Genomic DNA, 19,328 nt, shown 5'->3' with positions numbered 1-19,328 from the left:
CGCAGAGTCTTCAATGGCCACTTGTTTTACACAGAGAAATGAATAAAGTCACTGGGTAGCTTGGGTCAATTAACCTCAGAGGCTGTAGGATTTAACAGCAGAGAATCTGTTCCTTTCTCCTTTAACTTTTTTACCTTTGAAGTTGTTTTTCATCCAAAAGAGTGTTCCACTGAGCTGTGTTGAAGAATTCCTCAAAACGATATCCAAAAATAGGCTGGTAATTATCTTGGAATCCAACAATGTCCTTAAATCTTCAGTCGATCCAAAGAGCTGTTTTTCTACTAATATAGAGGCGTATATTTTCTGTTCACTTTTCAAAATATATTACCTTCCAAAGCTGTGAGCACAAATAATCTGACGCACGTGGTACCAGTTGTAACACTTTACTTGATGTAAAGGAAAAATTACAGGTTGTACAAAATGTCTTAGTAAGGTTACATGGTGGGGATAACATGTGGTAGAAAAACATGTGCTCTCTCTACTTCACTTCACAGCTTCTGACAAACTAAAACAGGACAGGAGGGTAATATAGACATCAAAGAAAAAGGAGCACCAATCACAAACATTCAATCAAGAGCTGACCAACCTAAGCAAGGCAGTAAAAAGAATACTCTGCTGCACTAATCAACATGAAATCAAACACTGCTGCACAGAATAGGCTCAATCAAGCAAACTAGGTCATCATGACATGAACTCATAAAGTGGCTCTTACACTGAATATACCTTTAAGCATTATGTTATGCTTTAGCTATTGAGCTATTATGTTGAGTACCACTGACATAGAACCCCCCCCCCCCGCGCAGAGCTAACGCAAGGCAGCATTTTCTGTCCGTGCTCCATCTGCTTGCAATGAGCTCCAGAAAGTCCTTAGAAAAAAATCAGCTCGCTTCCTCCTCTGGGTCAATTCGGGGCGATGGTATGGTTTCCAACGCTTTTGTTCAAGGTTGTGTAACCTGTTCATGCATGTCATTGTTTGGTTTATATCTGTTTTAGTTTTTCCAGTATTGTTCTCATTTGTGTATTCCACCCTCTGGAACGCTCTCCCCAAACACATCCGAGATGCCCCCTCACTTCCCACCTTCAAATCTGCACTGAAAACCCACCTGTTCACAATCGCATTTCCAAGCTGATGTGTTTTTAAAACTTGTTATATGCATTGTTTTATTGGTTTTTTTCTTATAATTCTTTTTTTTTCTATTAAAGTTGTCTTTTTTCTTGTTCCCCCCCTGGCCCCAACACATGTAAAGCGTCTTTGAGTGTTAAGAAAAGCGCTATATAAATCCCAGATATTATTATTTGTATTATTGCTGTATATATATGCACTCTGTAGTGTATATACGCACAGCGTCACTGTACAGATATTCTACCGTTGGACGGATGTTAGGTTCTCAGCTTGCTTATTATGATTCTCGATGACTATGTATTTGATGTATTACCATGTGTTGTTCTTGCTTACTGTAAAACTTACTTACTTACTGTAAAACTTACTGTAAAACCTAAATTGTAAATTGAATGAGTCTTTCCCGTTGAGTATTGTGTCATTTAACCTGTTTAGGTGAAACAGATGGGGTGGGGTGATCAATCAATCGGTCCAGGACAGCAGTGTACACGTCATAAATATATATAAATATCTCAAAAATAATAACGTGAGAGTGCAATCTTTCCGTGATGCCAGGCTGTACTTCCTCTTGCGACCGGTTCGGAGGTACCAAAAGAGAAGATGGACGCCGCTGTGGAAGACCTCACGCAGTCCCTGACCGTGTTGGAGCAGAAGTTCCTTCTGCACGGGCCATTCATCGTTGGGGAGAAAGCGTCTCTTGCTGATCTGGTGGCAATAGTCGAGGTCATGCAGGTAATGTTGACACTACACTACACGGCAGCCTGCAGGGACGTGCACACTAAGGCCTCACTCAGACCTTTAAAACATTGATGCATGCTTGTTGTATGAATGTTGTGAGTGTCATGGCCGCCCCAATGCATTTCCAATGGAAGTCACATGGTTTGTAGTCCACATTTTGGACTACAAGCTGTTGTATGGCTTTCGGCTGTGTTTCGACTGCGCCCCTCCCCCTCATACAACACAAATGTTGTGTCAAACCATGTGACTCCCATTGGATATGCATTGGGGCAAGCTGTGTCACACCCTTTGTATACAACAAGCATACAGCAATCTGTTGCGACCGTGTGAGTGAGGCCATAGGCCTCACTCAGACCTTTAAAACATTGATGCATGCTTGTTATATGAATGTTGTGAGTGTCATGGCCACCCCAATGCATTTCCAATGGAAGTCACATGGTTTGTAGTCCACATTTTGGACTACAAGCTGTTGTATGGCTTTCGGCTGTGTTTCGACTGCGCCCCTCCCCCTCATACAACACAAATGTTGTGTCAAACCATGTGACTCCCATTGGAAATGCATTGGGGCAAGCTGTGTCACACCCTTTGTATACAACAAGCATACAGCAATCTGTTGCGACCGTGTGAGTGAGGCCATAGACATCAAAGGGGGGCATCAGCCCCTGCCCTTTTACCCGTCTGTAAAACAACTGCCCTTTCCAAACCACGAATGCAGCATGTACTATATAATATGGTGAAAGAAATGCAAAATGCCACTCCTTTCCATGCCATTATACCGAAAGCCTTCTGAACCTGAACGCAGTATTTTGCTGTTGATCAAGTTTGTTTAGAAATCCAGGTAGGTCGTACACACCGCATCTCCACTAGCTAAAGAGTGCTGGGTTGCGCCCCGAAAATAGCTGCTGTATATCAGCTATTTTTTGTATATTATTATTATTGTATATTTTTTGTATTTTTTGTATACGGATCTTGTGCGTAAGGGGACAAATTATTATATGTCAAAAACGTGAGTGGGGAGGAAGGGGCGAACGATGCAAAACGATACTATACTATATATCCTTTTTTACCACTTAAATGGTATAAAAGATGGGTTTCTCCAGATCGGGTAAATTGCAGATCGAGTCATTTGGAGTGAATATCTGTGTTGAGTTTGCATGTTCTCCCCGTGTAGGTACCCTCGCAAAAAACATGCAGTAATCCTGGTCTCTAAACTACCTCCTCCCCCTGGCCAGCCGGGGCGCCTGATGGAGGGGAAAGGAACTGGTGTGAATAACGTGTTCCTTCCGTGCGCTACATCCGGCTGGGGAAACTCCCCCCCCCTGTCAGGTGTAAAGAAGCAGCTTGGACTCCTCATGCATAGAAGGAAGCATGAGGTCAGTCCGCTGCCCCCCCCCCCCCCCCCAGGTTGGCAGAGGAAGTGTAGCGCCCAGGATTACATTAGATAATTGACACTGGGTGAAAAAATGGGTTGCAGAAAAAAAAGAAAAACAAAAAATTGGAGTGAATATCTTACCAGGGTGGTTACTACCATAACCCATTTTGGGGCGGGAACCCCTTTTGGTGTTAGCATTATGTTATGCTTTAGCTATCTACAAGCTCATAGCGCTCCACCGAGTGGAGCGCTATGAGCTTGTAGATCTGCTATTTTTGAAAAATCGAAGAACGACTGACATAGAAACATAGCTTTTTCAGAAAACTGTCAGGATGTAGAAGACATTTTTAGAATCTGATCTCAGGTCAAAATGGGATAATAGACGCATTTCCAGACCATGCACATCACACTGATCAGAACCTGTATGCGCACGCAGGTCGGCGGCAAAAGAAACCGATCGCTCATTTGATGCAATGTAAAAGTGGTCACAGTACTGACGTGTTTCCTCCCCGTGTGTAAGAGGAAAAGGGTTTAGGGTGGATGTTTACTGTGATCCCTCGCTCTTGAAAATATATACCTTGGTTTTATGCTGTGTCAATAGCGGTTCTCAAAGCATTTGTCCGCAAACCACACACGCCTCCAGTCGCCGAGAGGATTCCTAGGATCACGGCTGCTTGATCCCCTCAAACCTCATTTAGGCTCTCCGCCGTGCGAAGGTGTTGCGCGCAGAGAACAGCAGACCTCCAAGCTCACAGCGGATGGCATCCACGGCGCAATGAGAGCTTGTATGTCAGCTGTTCTGTTCTCTGCGCGGGGGGGGTGAAGTATAATATAGCTGTCTCACTAGGTTGCGTCGTCCGGCACCTGCACGTGCCGTCTCGATGTTTGTAAAGAAACAAAATGGTAAATAAATGGTAAATGGTGCATTTATATAGCGCTTTACATAGATTGTGCATTACATTCACCCATTCACACACACATTCATACACCGATTGCGGCGGAAGCCATGCAAGGTACCAACCAGCACATCGGGAGCAATTTGGGGTTCAGTGTCTTGCCCAAGGACACTTCGACATGTAAACAGGAGGAGCCGGGATTCGAACCGCCGACCCATGGATCATTGGACGACCTGCTCTACCTCCTGAGCCACAGCCGCCCATCTATAGTACAACACATAGCAAAATGACAAAATGCAGCAATACATTTTGAAATAATAATGATACGACTAGTCGGACACAATTAAGATCTAATCACGCATTACTTACTATTGTTAAGCCTGCCTTAACCCATTTTGACCTGAGATCAGATTCTAAAAATGTCAGTTTGAAAATGACAGTTTTCTGAAAAAGCTGTTTCTATGTCAGTCGTTCTTCAATTTAAAAAAAATAGCAGACCTACAAGCTCGTAGTGCGCCACTCGGTGGCGCGCTATGAGCTTGTAGATCTGCTATTTTTCAATAGCTAAAGCACAACATAATGCTAACACCAAAAGGGGTTCCCGCCCCCAAAATGTGTGTATGAAATCCTTGTTGTACTGAAGACCAGTGGTTCCCAAACTGTGGTGCGTGCACCCCTTGTGGTGCGCGAGAGCCTTCTAGGGGGTGCGCGACATGAAAAGACTAATGGTGGTGCTATGGTTTTATTTTAAATATATTAACATATTATGCCAATATATGTATGGCAAGTATATATGCAGAATATAGCCTATGCTGCACATATATTCCATATTCAGGCTCATATGTGCATATTATGTATAGATATATAGGGAATATATGTCTCTATATAGCTTGTGCAATTTTTATTTCCATGTGGGGGGGTTGCGTCATCTAGGTCTGGAGGTAACACGGGGCGTGCATGGCCAAAAATGTTTGGGAACTGCTGCTGTAGACCATGTACCAGTGGTGGAAAGTAATTAAGTACTTTTACTTAAGTACTGTACTTAAGTACAATTTTGAGGTATTTGTACTTTACTTGAGTATTTCCAATTTCCAATACTTTTACTTGTACTCCACTACATCTCGGAGCCAAAATTTTTACTTTTACTCCACTACAATTATTTGAAAACTTGAGTTACTAGTTACTTTTAATTTTTAATTTTGATTAGAAAACATACATTAACCACTTCAACCCTATACATTTTGGCCATTTGACAAGAGCCGATCTACAAGCTCACAATGCGTCGCGTTGCGATGCATTGTGAGCTTGTAGATCGGCTCTTTTCAATAGATTTTCTACACATTTTGAACTTGTGAAATGGGACATTCTGCAATATGAATACTTTCACTTTTAGTACTTTAAGTACATTTTGATGCCGATACTTTTGTACTTTTACTCAAGTACATTTTCAATTCCGTACTTTTACTTGTAACGAAGTAGTTCTAAATGGCAGTATTGGTACTTTTACTTAAGTAAAACAATTGAGTACTTTTTCCACCACTGCCATGTACCTACCTGTATACAGTATGTTCTTTGTTTTGTTTGTTTTTGTAGCCTGTTGCGACCGGTCTAGATATCTTTCAAGACAGGCCCACTCTGGTTGCCTGGAGGGACCGCGTGAAGAAGGAGATCGGCGAGGAGCTGTTCGACGAAGCCCACAAGACCATCATGCACGTGGACAGCCTCAGCCAAACCTTCAAGGACAACGGCATGTTGGAGCTTCTCAAGCCTCGGCTTCAGAAGATGTTCAACTGAGGATTTCGGTCTCGTATGCGAGGATGTTTTTTTGCCATCACCACCCAGTTAGACTGTTAGGTTTGTTTAAGGGTGCCCATACCAATCTGGAAACGATCTTTGAAAGGCAAGGGAAAATTTGATGTGATTTCTAGATTTTAGCGTGTTTGGATACAAAACAGCCTGCTAGACGGATAAGATATAATGTTTGTATTAATAAACCTAGGCCCACTTAGTGTGATTGTAGTGATATCCCCGTCATTTTTCTGAGCATCAACCAAATATTCAAATCCAGAAATGAAAGTCTCGGCCGGGAGAAGGGATCTGTCCTGACTCCTATCACACTGGACTATAGAGCGACGCTGTCCCGCCCCCTTTCATGACGACGCCAGGCCCAGGAAATAGTTTCCAATGCATTTTTCCCATAGACATTTCAACGTATTTATTTAAAGACCTTATAAGCGTCGTACAAAGCCAACTCTTGTCGTGACAAATCATGACAACAAACACAATATTTTGGACCAAACAAGTAATTACAAAGAAGAAAAAAAACAAAACAAAAATTGTAACCTGCCGTTTTCTTCTTCTTTCTAATTATTTGTTCAGCCCGAAAAATTGTGTTTGTTGTCATGATTTGTCACGACAAGAGTTGGCTTTGTCCGCGGCGTAAACGTCTTTAAATAAATACTTTCTGAAAAGTCTATGAGGAAAATGAACGGGGATTTATTTTCCGGGTCTCTCGAGGGGGCGGGACTGCGACGCTCTATAAGGCCTCACAGTGTAAGCACACCTAAGAAATTAAGCTCCACCCACGCGGCAGAATACCGCGTCGGCCAGATTCCCGGAAAAGCTTGCCCCGGCGGCATTCTGCCGCGTGGGTGGAGCTTCATTTCCATCCACCAGCTGTCTAAAAACCAGGAAGAGATGCCGGCAGACAGCTTCTTTTGGCCGCGCATGGAGGCTTAGGTGTGCCCAGAGTGTCAGAGAATCTCTGATGGAATACAGATTCCTGTTAAATCTGTTAAGATCAGACATGGTAGGGTCATTTCTGTCACACATTTTATAGAAATTATGGATGCACTAACTTGTACAGCGCCATGCTATGAAAAGTATGAATAGTTCATTAAAGATCATTTTCATTTTGTAAATTACTTGTGCATGTGTGTATGACGATTTCGTCGACTAAAACTGACTACCTTTTTCCACTGATGAAAACTAAATGGAAACTAAATGAAAACTAAGCTATGATGACTACAACTGTTCCGAGGTCATGGGGGGGGGGGGGGGGAACTGTGTGGAGAACTGTGCACTTGATAGAACATGGTTGTGTGTGTTCTGTGGGAGAACTGGGCCGATCCCACATTTTAGACCCATTTCTAATCACTTATAGCAATGGTTTTCAACCATTTTCATATCAAGGCCCATTGTTTATATTCCATTTGATCCACGGGACCACCGTTTGATAGCCTCTCAGACGCAAAACTAAAGAATACTTTGTTATCGTTGACACACAATTCCATGCTGTTGGCAAACATGGAATGGAATTATGGAAATAACAATTATCCTACATTCTCTAATTGTGTAGACTTGTAAATTAAGTAATGCAGATGTTTGACAATAACTTAACTCTTGAGAGTGTAAAGGTTCATTTTACACGGTCAAGAGTTAAAGATCTAATGAAGGGTCCATTTGGTTACCAACTCTCCATCATTTTACTGGAACCCCCTCAAGGACCACTGGTTGAAAACCAGGGGAGGGGGGGGGGGGGTTGCCTTTATTAGGGGAAGGTGGAGACAGACAGGTAATGAGGGGAGAGAGACGTGGGGAGTAAGTGACATACAGCAAAGTTCGTCATGAACGTGACTCGAACCAGAGCTGCGTCGTCAGTCTGCACTAGGAGCCTATATAGTGCCCGGACCGCTAGGCCGGGCCCAGGCCCACGAGGTGCATTGTTAACATTCACTGTACAACATTTACATTCACTTCATTTTCACCCTCCATAATGGTTCCTCCTATATAGTCTTTGTCAACAAAGAATATTGTAGGCTTTACAAAAAAATAAATGTTCAGCAGCACTCACCCGCCTGCACAGATTATATTACTAAAAGGCTATCTAATAGAATAATGATTAAACGTTTAGGCTTAAGGCAATTTTATGTAGGCCCATTCACTTTAGGCTGGCCCTACACATTACAGCTCTTTGGGCTGGGACATAGGCAATAACAATGCCTCCATCTAGTGTACAAAGCATTGCATTGCAACTTGAGATCCCTGCATTTCACTCGTCACTGCTGCATACATACAACCTTATGCAATGTTCTTGAATTAGTTGACTCAACAACAAAAGGCAAACACATTTGTGCATTTGTCAAGATGCCTGCAAGTTTCTTCACCTATAGGCTACGGTTCAATTCTGTATTGCATATTTTAAATCGGATCGACATTGATTTGTTTTTCAACTGCGGCTTGAATGTATAGGACACTTTAGTGAGTAGATCAGATCAGGGTGTGTGTGTGTGTGTGTGTGCACTGACTGAATGAATGAATCTGGCTGAAGAGAGTCACTGTGGACTGTATTGGAGCACCACAGTGCACAGACAAGGGGGAGAACTGATGGAGTCTTTGTTATTGGCAAGGATGGAAAGAAAAGAAAAAACACACAGCTGTGGGTAACAGGTCAGATCGCCCCAATTCCATCTCGCCCCAGAGTTTTTCCGCCGACCTCACGCCGACAGCTCGGTGCGGTGGTTCTTGTATTCTTTATTTTGTTTTACTGAGAATAAGGTTAGAAATAAGGTTAGGTTTACCCGTTTAAGCATAATTTACTTAGATTACTTTAGGAATACCAGGCCGGCTGTACGCCCGGGGCGAGTTGATAAAGGGGCGAGCAGTCTCGTATTCCAGCTGTGCACATGTGACCCACCGGGCCGCGCATAACATTACATCCCCACGAGAGGGCCGAGGAGGGATCCGGACTCGAGGAATGAGTCAGAGATTCCTTCACACTCACAAACAAAATGTCAAGCAGGCTACTTAGCTGTTGTCAGTACGAAACAAACAAACTGGTCAGGATAGAAAGCATCAGACTGGGCTCTCTGAAATGGACACTGAACGGAGTCATTTTGATGTTTATTTGGTGAGTATATATACAGCCATGATTCAGGCAATATATATAATGACTTCTCATGCTGCATAGCAGGACAAGGCACGCCTACACATCTTCATAGCGAGTGAGTTCATGTTAGTGTAGCCAAGCTTCTAGCCTACTGCTACTGAACGCTTAGAAAAACTAAAGAAAAGTACCGTACCTTTATTTTTTTATTTTGTAGCCCCATTCCCACATATCTTTTAGTAATGCCAATAAAACAATTTGGGAAATTGCCTTTTTTCATTTAGTACTAAAGATTGATTGATTGAAATCTGTGTTTAGTTTGCAGAAAGTATACAGGTCAATACAAAATCTGCAGAGGATAAAACGAGAACAAGACTTGTTTAATCAAAAAGTACTAACTATGTAGCTTCTACGTACTATACATTTATAGAGACATTTTTTTTCTATTTGTATGCAGTCATTTAATCACATATATAATAATAATAATAATAATAATACTAATAAAAAACATATTTGTATAGCACCTTTCATGAAATGCAGCTCAAAGTGATTTTCAGAGCAGTGGAGAAAAAAAAGAAAGGAAAAGCAAAGGCATAAAACATTAAAATAATAGCACATAGCAGCAGTGGTGGAAAAAGTACTCAATTCTTTTACTTAAGTAAAAGTACCAATACTGCAATTTAGAACTGCTTCGTTACAAGTAATAGTACGGAATTGAAAATGTACTTGAGTAAAAGTACAAAAGTATCTGCATCAAAATGTACTTAAAGTACTAAAGGTAAAAGTACTCATATTGCAGAATGTCCCATTTCACAAGTTCAAAATGTGTACAAAATCTATTGAAAATAGCAGATCTACAAGCTCACAATGTTGCGACGCATTGTGAGCTTGTAGATCTGCTATTTTCAAATGGCCGAAATGTATAGGGTTGAAGTGGTTAATGTATGTAGGTCTTGAGCTGTGCTTTACAAATGTCTACAGAGGCTGCCTGTCGAAGGTATAGTGGGAGTTTGTTCCACGCCGTCGGCCCCGTAGAAGCAGAAAGCTGCTTCACCCTGTTTTTAAATGTTATATGTGTTATAAATCTATAATTTATTTTACAGCATGATGCTGCTGTGGAATAAAAGCTACCAGGAATTTGACTTGGTGGTGAGTTCTGTCACCACCAAGGTGAAGGGAGTGGCCATGATCAGCCTGCCAGGTGTTCTTGATGACGTGGTCTGGGACGTCGTAGACTACAGTGGTCCTGTGCAGGTGAGTGTCTGAAGGGAATTGATTGATTGATTGATTGATTGTTAGTATTTGTTAACAGTTTGTAGAATTACAGTACATTTCAAGCGCAACTCAATACAAAGACTGTTAACTGTGGACGACACCATAAAGCATTACACTTGTTTACAATAGGATCCACCATTTTCAATTCATCATAACATTTAGAGACGTACAAATATATACTTCTATATAGCCAAAATCAGGAAATCATCATAGAGGAGGTAAAAAGGAAAAAAAAACAACATATACAGTGAGGGGGAAAAGGGGGTGGGTGGGGGATTCAGATTTTACGGGGGCCAGTTTCGAATTGCAGCCGTCCGTAGGTGCTCTTTGAGAGCGGTTTAAAGTAGTCAAGGGATTCGCATGTCTTAATGACTGTTGGTAGGGCGTTCCACATTTTGGTGGCATAGGAGCGAAATGAATTTAGTCCCTTATTTGTGCCGAATCTGGGTTGCACATTTATTTATTTGTTTATTTAGACGGGACACATGGTTTGTTGAACTCCCTCTGGTGTTGTGGGTGTGGACTTCGTTGACATTAAGGAAGTATTTAGACAGGTACATGGTGGTGTATCGAATCTTGTGGACCAGACCCATTGCAAGATGCTGTACTCTGTCATCAACCCTAAGCCATTCCAGCCTGTCAAAATGGGCAGGGGTGAGGTGGGTTCGGGAGTGAGGCCAAGTAGTAGCCTGACCAGGAAGGGATGTGTAAAAGCCTTTACCTCTAGACCAGAGCCATAGAGTTCAAAGATGTTCCTAGAAGCTTTGTCATTTTTGAATTGCAATCCTGAAAAGTTCCAATTTTTATTACATTTCAAATGCATTTAGTTTTTAGTTATAGTTATGTTAACTTTATGAACTAAATACATTGCACATAAAAAAGAGAATAACATTTTAATACTAGTCATTAGCTATACATAGACTACAGTCATTCCAGCGGGTCATGTTTGCACGTTTGGAATTGTAGCAGCTGAAATCAATAATCTAGTATTCTGATATTAACCCATTATGCATTATGCATTATTATGCATTATGTTATACTTTAGCTATTGAAAAATAGCAGATCTACAAGCTCATAGCGCGGCACTCGGTTCCGCGCTATGAGCTTGTAGATCTGCTATTTTTGAAAAATCGTGAAACTGTGCCTCAAATCTTTGAATATATATTATTACAGAATGAACATTTTAACTCAAATCTTTGCTTCTGGGGAGGTCCCTGGAACAACATATTTTCAGATGGGGGGGGGGGGGGGGGGGCGGAGGCATATTACATATAATTTCTGGGGTCCTTGACAGACATTTTTTAAATTTCGACGTCAGGCCTAATCCTAAATGTGGGCCACAGTGATGGTGGGGGTCGCATCATGTGGCCCCCGGGCCGCCAGTTGCCCATATACAGGTATGGTCAAGACTGAGGATGGTCTCATCATCGGATATAATCAATTTGTGTCTTTCTTTTGTTCGTTTTTACTTTTTAGGAAAAAAATTCATTTTTCGTGGTGACCAACGTCATTGTTACAAAGAACCAAAAGCAAGGGAAATGCCCAGAGGTACTTTCATATTATTATGATTATTATTATTACTGTCGTCGTCATCATCATCATCATCATCATCACTACGTAATAAACGTAGTTGGCTAACGTTTACAGAATGGGTACAGGTCAATACATATAGATCTGCTATGAGGATAAAACCAGAAAAAGCACTAAGACTTGTTTACATAAGGGTTCTCCATTTTCAATTCATCAGAACATTTGAAGACATACAAATATACACTTCTATGGAAAAAATAAGAAGAACTCATCATATACACGGTTTGAAATAAGGGGGGGGGGGGGGCTTTACATTTTGAAACATCCTCCTATTGGTATTAGTTATCAATGAAGATCATGACATATGTCTCAATATGTCAATCCGTGTTGATTTTTGGTAGCCCATTTTGATTTGAGTCATAGTCTCTTGAATAGTTTTAATTTGGTTTTCGTCACATTTTAGTCACCTGGAATGTTACTCTAGTTTTAGTCGACTAAAATGTATTTTGCCTTGCCTGTGTTATCCCTTGATGCCGTCGTAATGGCTGATTGTACTGGTGCAATACTTAGTTCAGACTAGTCATTGGTCCGACAAACGACAACGTATACCTCAAACCCTAACCTAACCATAACCGCAAGCACGGGAGCAGCGCATGTCCGAGCAGTTCCCGCATGTCGGACTAATGCTCCGTCGGAATTACGTGGATAGTAAACAAACCCTTAAATGCTAAACTCATAAATTGCTCTTAATTAGAGCAGAGCCAGGACAATAGCAGAAACACAAAGCCATTCAGATTCAAAATCAGACCATCTTGGTCTGAGATTGACACTAATGGGCTTGATGGGTGGACTTAATCCCCTCAAAGGTTTAATCATCAAGGTTGAATCATCAATCAACACTTTAATCGTTGACCTCAGAGGTATACAACTAGATTAAGCCGGACTAAAACTAAATATAAGATTGAGACATTTTTTAAGACTAAAACTTAATTGCCCAGACTCTTCTTCAACAAAGATGGCGAAAGCAAACATTCTTTGTTCGGTACTCATACAATAGTTTGGTACAAAACACTGAAGTCCTTAAACCAGAAACATAACCGCAAGCACGGGAGCAGCGCATGTCCGAGCAGTTCCCGCATGTCGGACTAATGCTCCGTCGGAATTACGTGCGGATCCCTGAATTTACACTTACAACTTTTATTTGTTGACGAAATTGTCAACGTTTATAGTCTTAGTTTGAGGCCTCACTCAGACCTTTACTGCATTGCTGTATGCTTGTTGGATGAATGTTGTGTAGTGTCATGGCCGCCCCAATGCATTTCCAATGGGAGTCACATGGTTTGACACAACATTTGTGTTGTATGAGGGGGAGGGGCGCAGTCGAAACACAGCCGAAAGCCATACAACAGCTTGTAGTCCAAAATGTGGACTACAAACCATGTGACTTCCATTGGAAATGCATTGGGGCGGCCATGACACTACACAACATTATTCCAAAAAGCATACAGCAATGCAGTAAAGGTCTGAGTGAGGCCTTAGTCATCATAGCTTAGTTTTCATTTTGTTTCCATTTAGTTTTCGTCAGTGGAAAAAAGGTAGTCGACCAACATTAGTCATTAGTCAACAACTATGACCAACATTAGTCATAGTTTTAGTCGACGAATTCAACACTGGCCTCAACCACTGATCTCAATCATGCCTGCTAATATTTCAGCTGTGCTGCTTACATTACAGCAGTGCTGGAAAGTAACTAAGTACATTTACTTAAGTACTGTGCAATTTTGAAGTATTTGAGTAGTATTAGAACTACTCAAGTATTACTTGATTTCCAATACTTTTACTTCTACTCCAACTCTGATCCAAAATATTGTACTTTTACTCCACTACATTTATTTGAAAACTTTAGTTACTAGTTACTTTGTAGACTTTGATTATTATTACAAAACATACAGTAACCACTTCAGCCCTGCTATATACATTTTGGCCATTTGAAAGCGACATATTGTGAGCTTGTAGATTGGCTATTTTCAAAAGACTTTTGATATACATTTGGAAACTAATGAAATGAGTAAACATTCTGCATGATAAGTACTTTAATTTTGGTACTTTAAGTACATTTTGATGCCAATACTTTTGAACCATTTCCCCCATCACTGCTTACTGTACTTACATTACAGGTTCCCCCTGGTGGCAAACCATGTCGTACTGATACAGACTGTGAGAAAGGAGCCTGGGACCAACACAGCCACGGTACAGTACTGTTTTTGATTGCTTAGGGGCGACTCACACGGTCGCAACAGATTGATGTATGCTTGTTGTATGAGATGTATAGCTGATGCAAGCTCGCAATGCATTTCCAATGGGAGTCACATGGTTTGACACAACATTTGTGTTGTATGAGGGGGAGGGGGGCAGTCGAAACACAGCCGAAAGTCATACAACAGCTTGTAGTCCAAAATGTTGTATCAAACCATGTGACTTCCATTGGAAATGCATTGGGGCGGCCATGACACTTACATCTTGCTTACATCTAGCATGCATCAATGTTGTATGCTAGATCAAAAGGTGTGAGTGAGGCCCTATAGTATTATACTGTACATTTGCCCTTTTGTTGTTTTGTTGAATTAGCTCCGTTGAATTAGCCGTTTGTACGAGATGAAGAGGATACATGTCAGTGACATGATGTTGCAACAACTTTCACTTCTCCGTGTTGAGAAAGGTCACCGTCACAGACGGTCACTTCCCTTACACCAGTGGTTCTCAAATCTTTTACGGCTCTAGCAGTGATTCTCAACCACTGTAATTTCAACAACCCCCAGTTTGACCTGCATTAGGCTACGGACCCCCATTTAATGGCATTTCTACCTCTGGGACAGAAATTTATATTGTAAAATCAATGTTAATTTAACTCTTGAGAGAGTGTACAAATGGAACCACTCTCTGAGTTACAGACCCATAAGGGTCCATTTGGTTCCTATGCTTTCTATCATTTAGCTGGGGACTCCCTGGGACTCCCTCAAGGACCCCTGGGCAGGGGCGAATTCCTTTTTTTTATGTTTTTTTTAAAAAAATTAACTGTTAACTACATTAAAAAAATTGCGGGGGCGAGTTGGTAAAGGGGCGAGCAGTCTCGTATTCCTTTATTTACAGTTTGCTAATAAACACAGTGGTCAACAGTAAAGAATTAATGAATGTCTATTGTAGCGTAATTGTGGCGATCGCTTATTTAAAACAAAAGCCACCATCATATTAGCATTTGAATACCTGTTCTGAGAACACCCCCACCACCCTCGTAAAGGTGTGACTATGTGACAAAACCACAGTTAATGGAGGAGGGAAGCTCAGGGGTGCTATTTTGTGTTCCTATTTTCTTCAGGGGTGCTCCAGCTACCAGGCACCCCCATAGTTGTCGCCGCTGCCCCTGGACCCCACTTATAGAACCTTACACGCCCTTTCAACTTGAATCATGTCTGTCTTTGGTTGGAGTCAGTCAGTCAGCACCCTTTAATTTAATTTAATACATAGCATTAGTTACTACTGTGTGTTATGGATGCACTACTACACAAAGTTTCATTGTATGTCTCATACAGTGACGAATAAAGACGTTATCTTATCTAGCGGTTGTTTAGGAAGCATTCATTCCAGTGATAGCACTCATTTCAGTTTTTAGAGGAAATTAAATGGACAGAACTTTTGCACAGAGAAGATCAACAACTATCATAGACAAAAGGACTCCTGCACATTAGATTGCAATCGGCTATTTTCAGAACGCAAAAAAATAAATAAATCAATTGTCTTTTAGTTCACCTGCATCTCTTCTCCACTAGTCCCCCCTAACATTTTAGCCTAGTTTTTCAAATTTCAAATTTTCAAATTGTCAATATATTTAGTTTTAGTCATCACAGCTTAGGGAAAAAAACATTTGACGAACATTTTTCGTAGTTTTAGTCGACGAAATGGTGTCCTTAAGTTTAAGAAGCGAACATTGTGAATGGCGTGCAGGTTACCAGTAGTGAGGACCACACACAGGCTATGTTTTGAGTGGTGCACACCGCTCCAATGACTGGTAGTAAGGGCATTTTATCAGGTATTTGACCAATCTGGGAACTAAATCGTTACCAATAAATTTCTTCACCAATGTGTTTCTAAAGGTGTCTAATAACATGTACTAAAAGTTTGAAATTCAACTCCCGTGGGAAATTTGAGTTTTTAGCATAATATGTGACCATACCCATAACATCCTATATAAGGCAAAAAAGTCCAAATTTCATCATTCTTTAAGTAGCATGTGACATATGAAACTAGGGTGATTTCATGATTCTGAATCCATTCCAAGCATTAGTTTTGCACAAAAAACACTCCTTGGGCTAAATTAGGCCATATCCACTTGACCAAATGTGCTGACCTCATCATGTTTGTGTGGCCGTTTTCCTCCCAAGGAGTGTTTTTTGTGCAAAACTAATGCTTGGAATGGATTCAGAATCATGCAAACACCCTAGTTTCATATGTCACATGTTACTTAAAGAATGATGACATTTTGCCTTATATAGGATGTTATGGGTATGGTCACATATTATGCTAAAAACTCAAATTTCCCACGGGAGTTGAATTTCAAACTTTTAGTACATGTTATTAGACACCTTTAGAAACACATTGGTGAAGACATTTCTTGGTAACGATTTAGTTCCCAGATGTTCATAGATTTCTCTTACTATGGCTTTGTGTGTCCGTATAATGTCCCTATGTGTGTTTGGAGTAGGAACAGCTATGTCCACTACAGTAACTATAACAATAAAAGTATAGATGCACCGCTCACTTCACACAGGTGTGTTTTTTGTCCTCTCCCAGGGCTTCAGACCGGTTTGTGCGTCAAATCTGATGTGATGAGAAAGACCTGTGAGGTGTCAGCGTGGTGCCCCGTAGAAGCCCGAAGGAAACCGCCACGGTAAACCCCAATCCAATCAACAACACATCACTCAGCGTGGTGCCCTGTTGCCCCTGTTGAAGCCAGAACAAAATTGCACACGATTAAAAAACAACAACAATATTTGTGTTCATAAAATGGCAAGTGGCTCAGGGGTAGAGTGGCCGGTAGAGGGACCGGATGGGAACCGCCAGGTTCCCAGTTCAACCCCCGGGACTCCCCCAGAGTTAGTTTCGAAGTGGCTGGCCTCATTCACACGTATCAAACAAACATACACACATCAAGCAAATGTTTGGTTGTTTTTTTTGGGCCACCACAATGCTTTTCCAATGGGAGTCACATGGTTTGACCAAACATTTTGTGTTCTGCCCCTCCCCCTCCATCAAAAAAAATGTTTGGTCAAACCATGTGACTCCCATTGTAAAAGCATTGTGGTGGCCCAAAAAAACGACCAAACATTTGCTTGATTGGTGTTTGATACGTGTGAATGAAGCCTCATTGAGCAAGACTCTGAAACCCTAATTAGCCCTTTTTGTTAAATCCCACCCCAAAAAGCGATTGTCCAATGCCAATCCAAATAGTTTAGCAACTGTTGCTATGCAGGTCAAGCTTTCGTCACCTCATAGCTGTCAGTGTTATTTTGCATGGCTTTGTTGTTGAACATATACACGGCTTAACGTTGGGAAAGTTACACGACTGACCCACCCAGGTGATGGCAATAATACTAATGACCGTAGTCTTACCGGGCAACATGAAAACTCCTGTCGGGTGGTCGTTAAAAGTTGATTTCTCCCTCTGTCATTTCCTTGTATTTCTAGTTTATTTAAATAATGCCATGCACATTTGTCCAGTGCATAGCCTACTGCAGCTACCTGGTTGAATAGATATAGAAGACATTTTGATGGTCTTGCTTACTGAAATGATACATTATTTATATGGAGAAATCCCGTCATTTAATGGGGAAGAAGATCAACTTGTCCTGGTTCCTCGCTGCTAACGTGCTAATTGCTCCCGATGTGCAGGTTGGTGCCTTGCATGGTTTCCTCTGCCATCGGTGTGTGAATGTGTGTGTGAGTGGGTGAATGTGCATGTAAAGGTGTATGTGTGAATGGGTGAATGTAATGCTTTAGTTACTAGTTACTTTGTAGATTTTCCTTATTATTATTATTATTATTAAACAATAAACATACACTAGCCACATCAGCCCTATATACATTTCCGTCATTTGAAAATACAATAGCCGATCTACAAGTTTGTAGATCTGTTATTTTCAAAAGATTGTTTGAAAACTTGAAACGAGACATTCTGCACAATGAGTACTTTTACTTTTGGTACTTTAAGTACATTTTGAAACCAATACTTTTGTACTTTTACTCAAGTTCATTTTGAATATTGACACTTTTACTCAAGTAAAACACGGAGTACTTTTTCTACCACTCGTGACCACGGATGTAGGGCGCTTATGACCCATCTAATTAATGTTCCTTGTAACTGTGAGTCAAAAGTATAGTTTTACATTAGTGTGACCGTTTCTGACCGAGGCTAAGTCATTGATTCTTTATTTTTTATGTTAATTTCTTCATGTCATATGAACGCAGGGAATCATAGCTTCAAATTGACATGTTGGTTGTTCAGTTTGACCCACCAGTTTTGGAGATATGGACTCCAACATTACTCCTAGCTACATGTTTAAGCATGTAGCATGTCGATTTCAGCTCTGACATTTATTTCAGACATGCTGTAGTATGTGAAGAGTCTGCCTGTGCTATTAACTCATTTTGGATAAAAACAATGAAAATAATCTGTTTTTCTCCTCTCCTGAACAGTTAGTTAGTTTTGCCACCATTACTGTCTCTGTATCAAAAAGAGTCACATTTAATGATGGAATGCGACACACAAACAGCAAACAAGCAAACAAATACTCAAAGTGATTTTCCTTCCATGTAGGCCTGCTCTGCTGGCCGCAGCGGAGAATTTCACAGTCCTTATAAAAAACAACATCAGATTCCCAGCATTTAACTACATACGGTGAGTATGCTTCATGGGTGTTGGTTGGTGACATTTGAAGAGAAGCTCTGAGATTAGAGTCGTAATAATATTAATTGCCCTTCGATGATTTCAAGTGCCGTCTTTCTTCCTGTAATGCCTTCAACTTAACCAAAATATTCAAATGTGAACTTAATTATGCCAAAGAATACAATACATGAAAAGCTGCAACTGTATAGGCACGTCATGACGAAATACATTATTATTATCATAGTTGCAATATTCAACGCAATCATTCAAAAAACATTTGAATACTGTACCTGCCAAGTCTGGCGTACCTCTCTGTTGTGAATAACAAGTTAACCCATTTAGACCTGAGGACGATTCTACAAATGTCTTCTAAATCCTGACAGCTTTCTGAAAAACCTATGTTTCTGTCAGTCGTTCTCAAACTATTTCATGTCAAGGACCCCCAAAAATACATGTAATTGGCCGCCGACCCCCATCTGAAAATATGTTGTTCCAGGGACCCCGCAGAAGCAAAGATTTGAGTTAAAAACGTTCGCTCTGAAAGAATATGCATTCAAAGATTTGCGCCACAT

The 19,328-nt window shown here is 41.0% G+C and overlaps 2 protein-coding genes across 5 annotated transcripts in view; both read left to right on the top strand.

The window, feature by feature from the left end:
* Positions 1-7,041, top strand: part of gstt1a (glutathione S-transferase theta 1a) — a 28,283-nt gene extending 21,242 nt beyond the window's left edge. For both annotated transcript variants that reach the window (XM_079515854.1, XM_079515853.1), the window contains exons 4-5: positions 1,676-1,852; positions 5,720-7,041. In XM_079515854.1, coding sequence (XP_079371980.1) covers positions 1,676-1,852; positions 5,720-5,920 — 378 coding nt within the window. In that variant the 3' untranslated portion in view covers positions 5,921-7,041. The remainder of the gene's footprint in view (positions 1-1,675; positions 1,853-5,719) is intronic.
* A 1,875-nt stretch (positions 7,042-8,916) lies between these two features.
* Positions 8,917-19,328, top strand: part of p2rx7 (purinergic receptor P2X, ligand-gated ion channel, 7) — a gene marked incomplete at its 5' end in the record, with an annotated part of 26,081 nt that continues 15,669 nt past the window's right edge. For 2 of the 3 annotated variants that reach the window (XM_079515849.1, XM_079515847.1), the window contains 6 exons: positions 8,917-9,035; positions 10,115-10,265; positions 11,763-11,834; positions 13,994-14,066; positions 16,665-16,761; positions 18,688-18,768. In XM_079515849.1, coding sequence (XP_079371975.1) covers positions 8,917-9,035; positions 10,115-10,265; positions 11,763-11,834; positions 13,994-14,066; positions 16,665-16,761; positions 18,688-18,768 — 593 coding nt within the window. The remainder of the gene's footprint in view (positions 9,036-10,114; positions 10,266-11,762; positions 11,835-13,993; positions 14,067-16,664; positions 16,762-18,687; positions 18,769-19,328) is intronic. The other variant, XM_079515848.1, reaches the window with a different exon arrangement.

The sequence above is a fragment of the Electrona antarctica genome (assembly GCF_951216825.1).
Source record: "Electrona antarctica genome assembly, chromosome: 12".
Taxonomy (NCBI): Eukaryota; Metazoa; Chordata; class Actinopteri; order Myctophiformes; family Myctophidae; genus Electrona; species Electrona antarctica.
The sequence above is the reverse complement of the archived record's forward strand: the minus strand, read 5'-3'. Positions and strand labels throughout refer to the sequence as shown.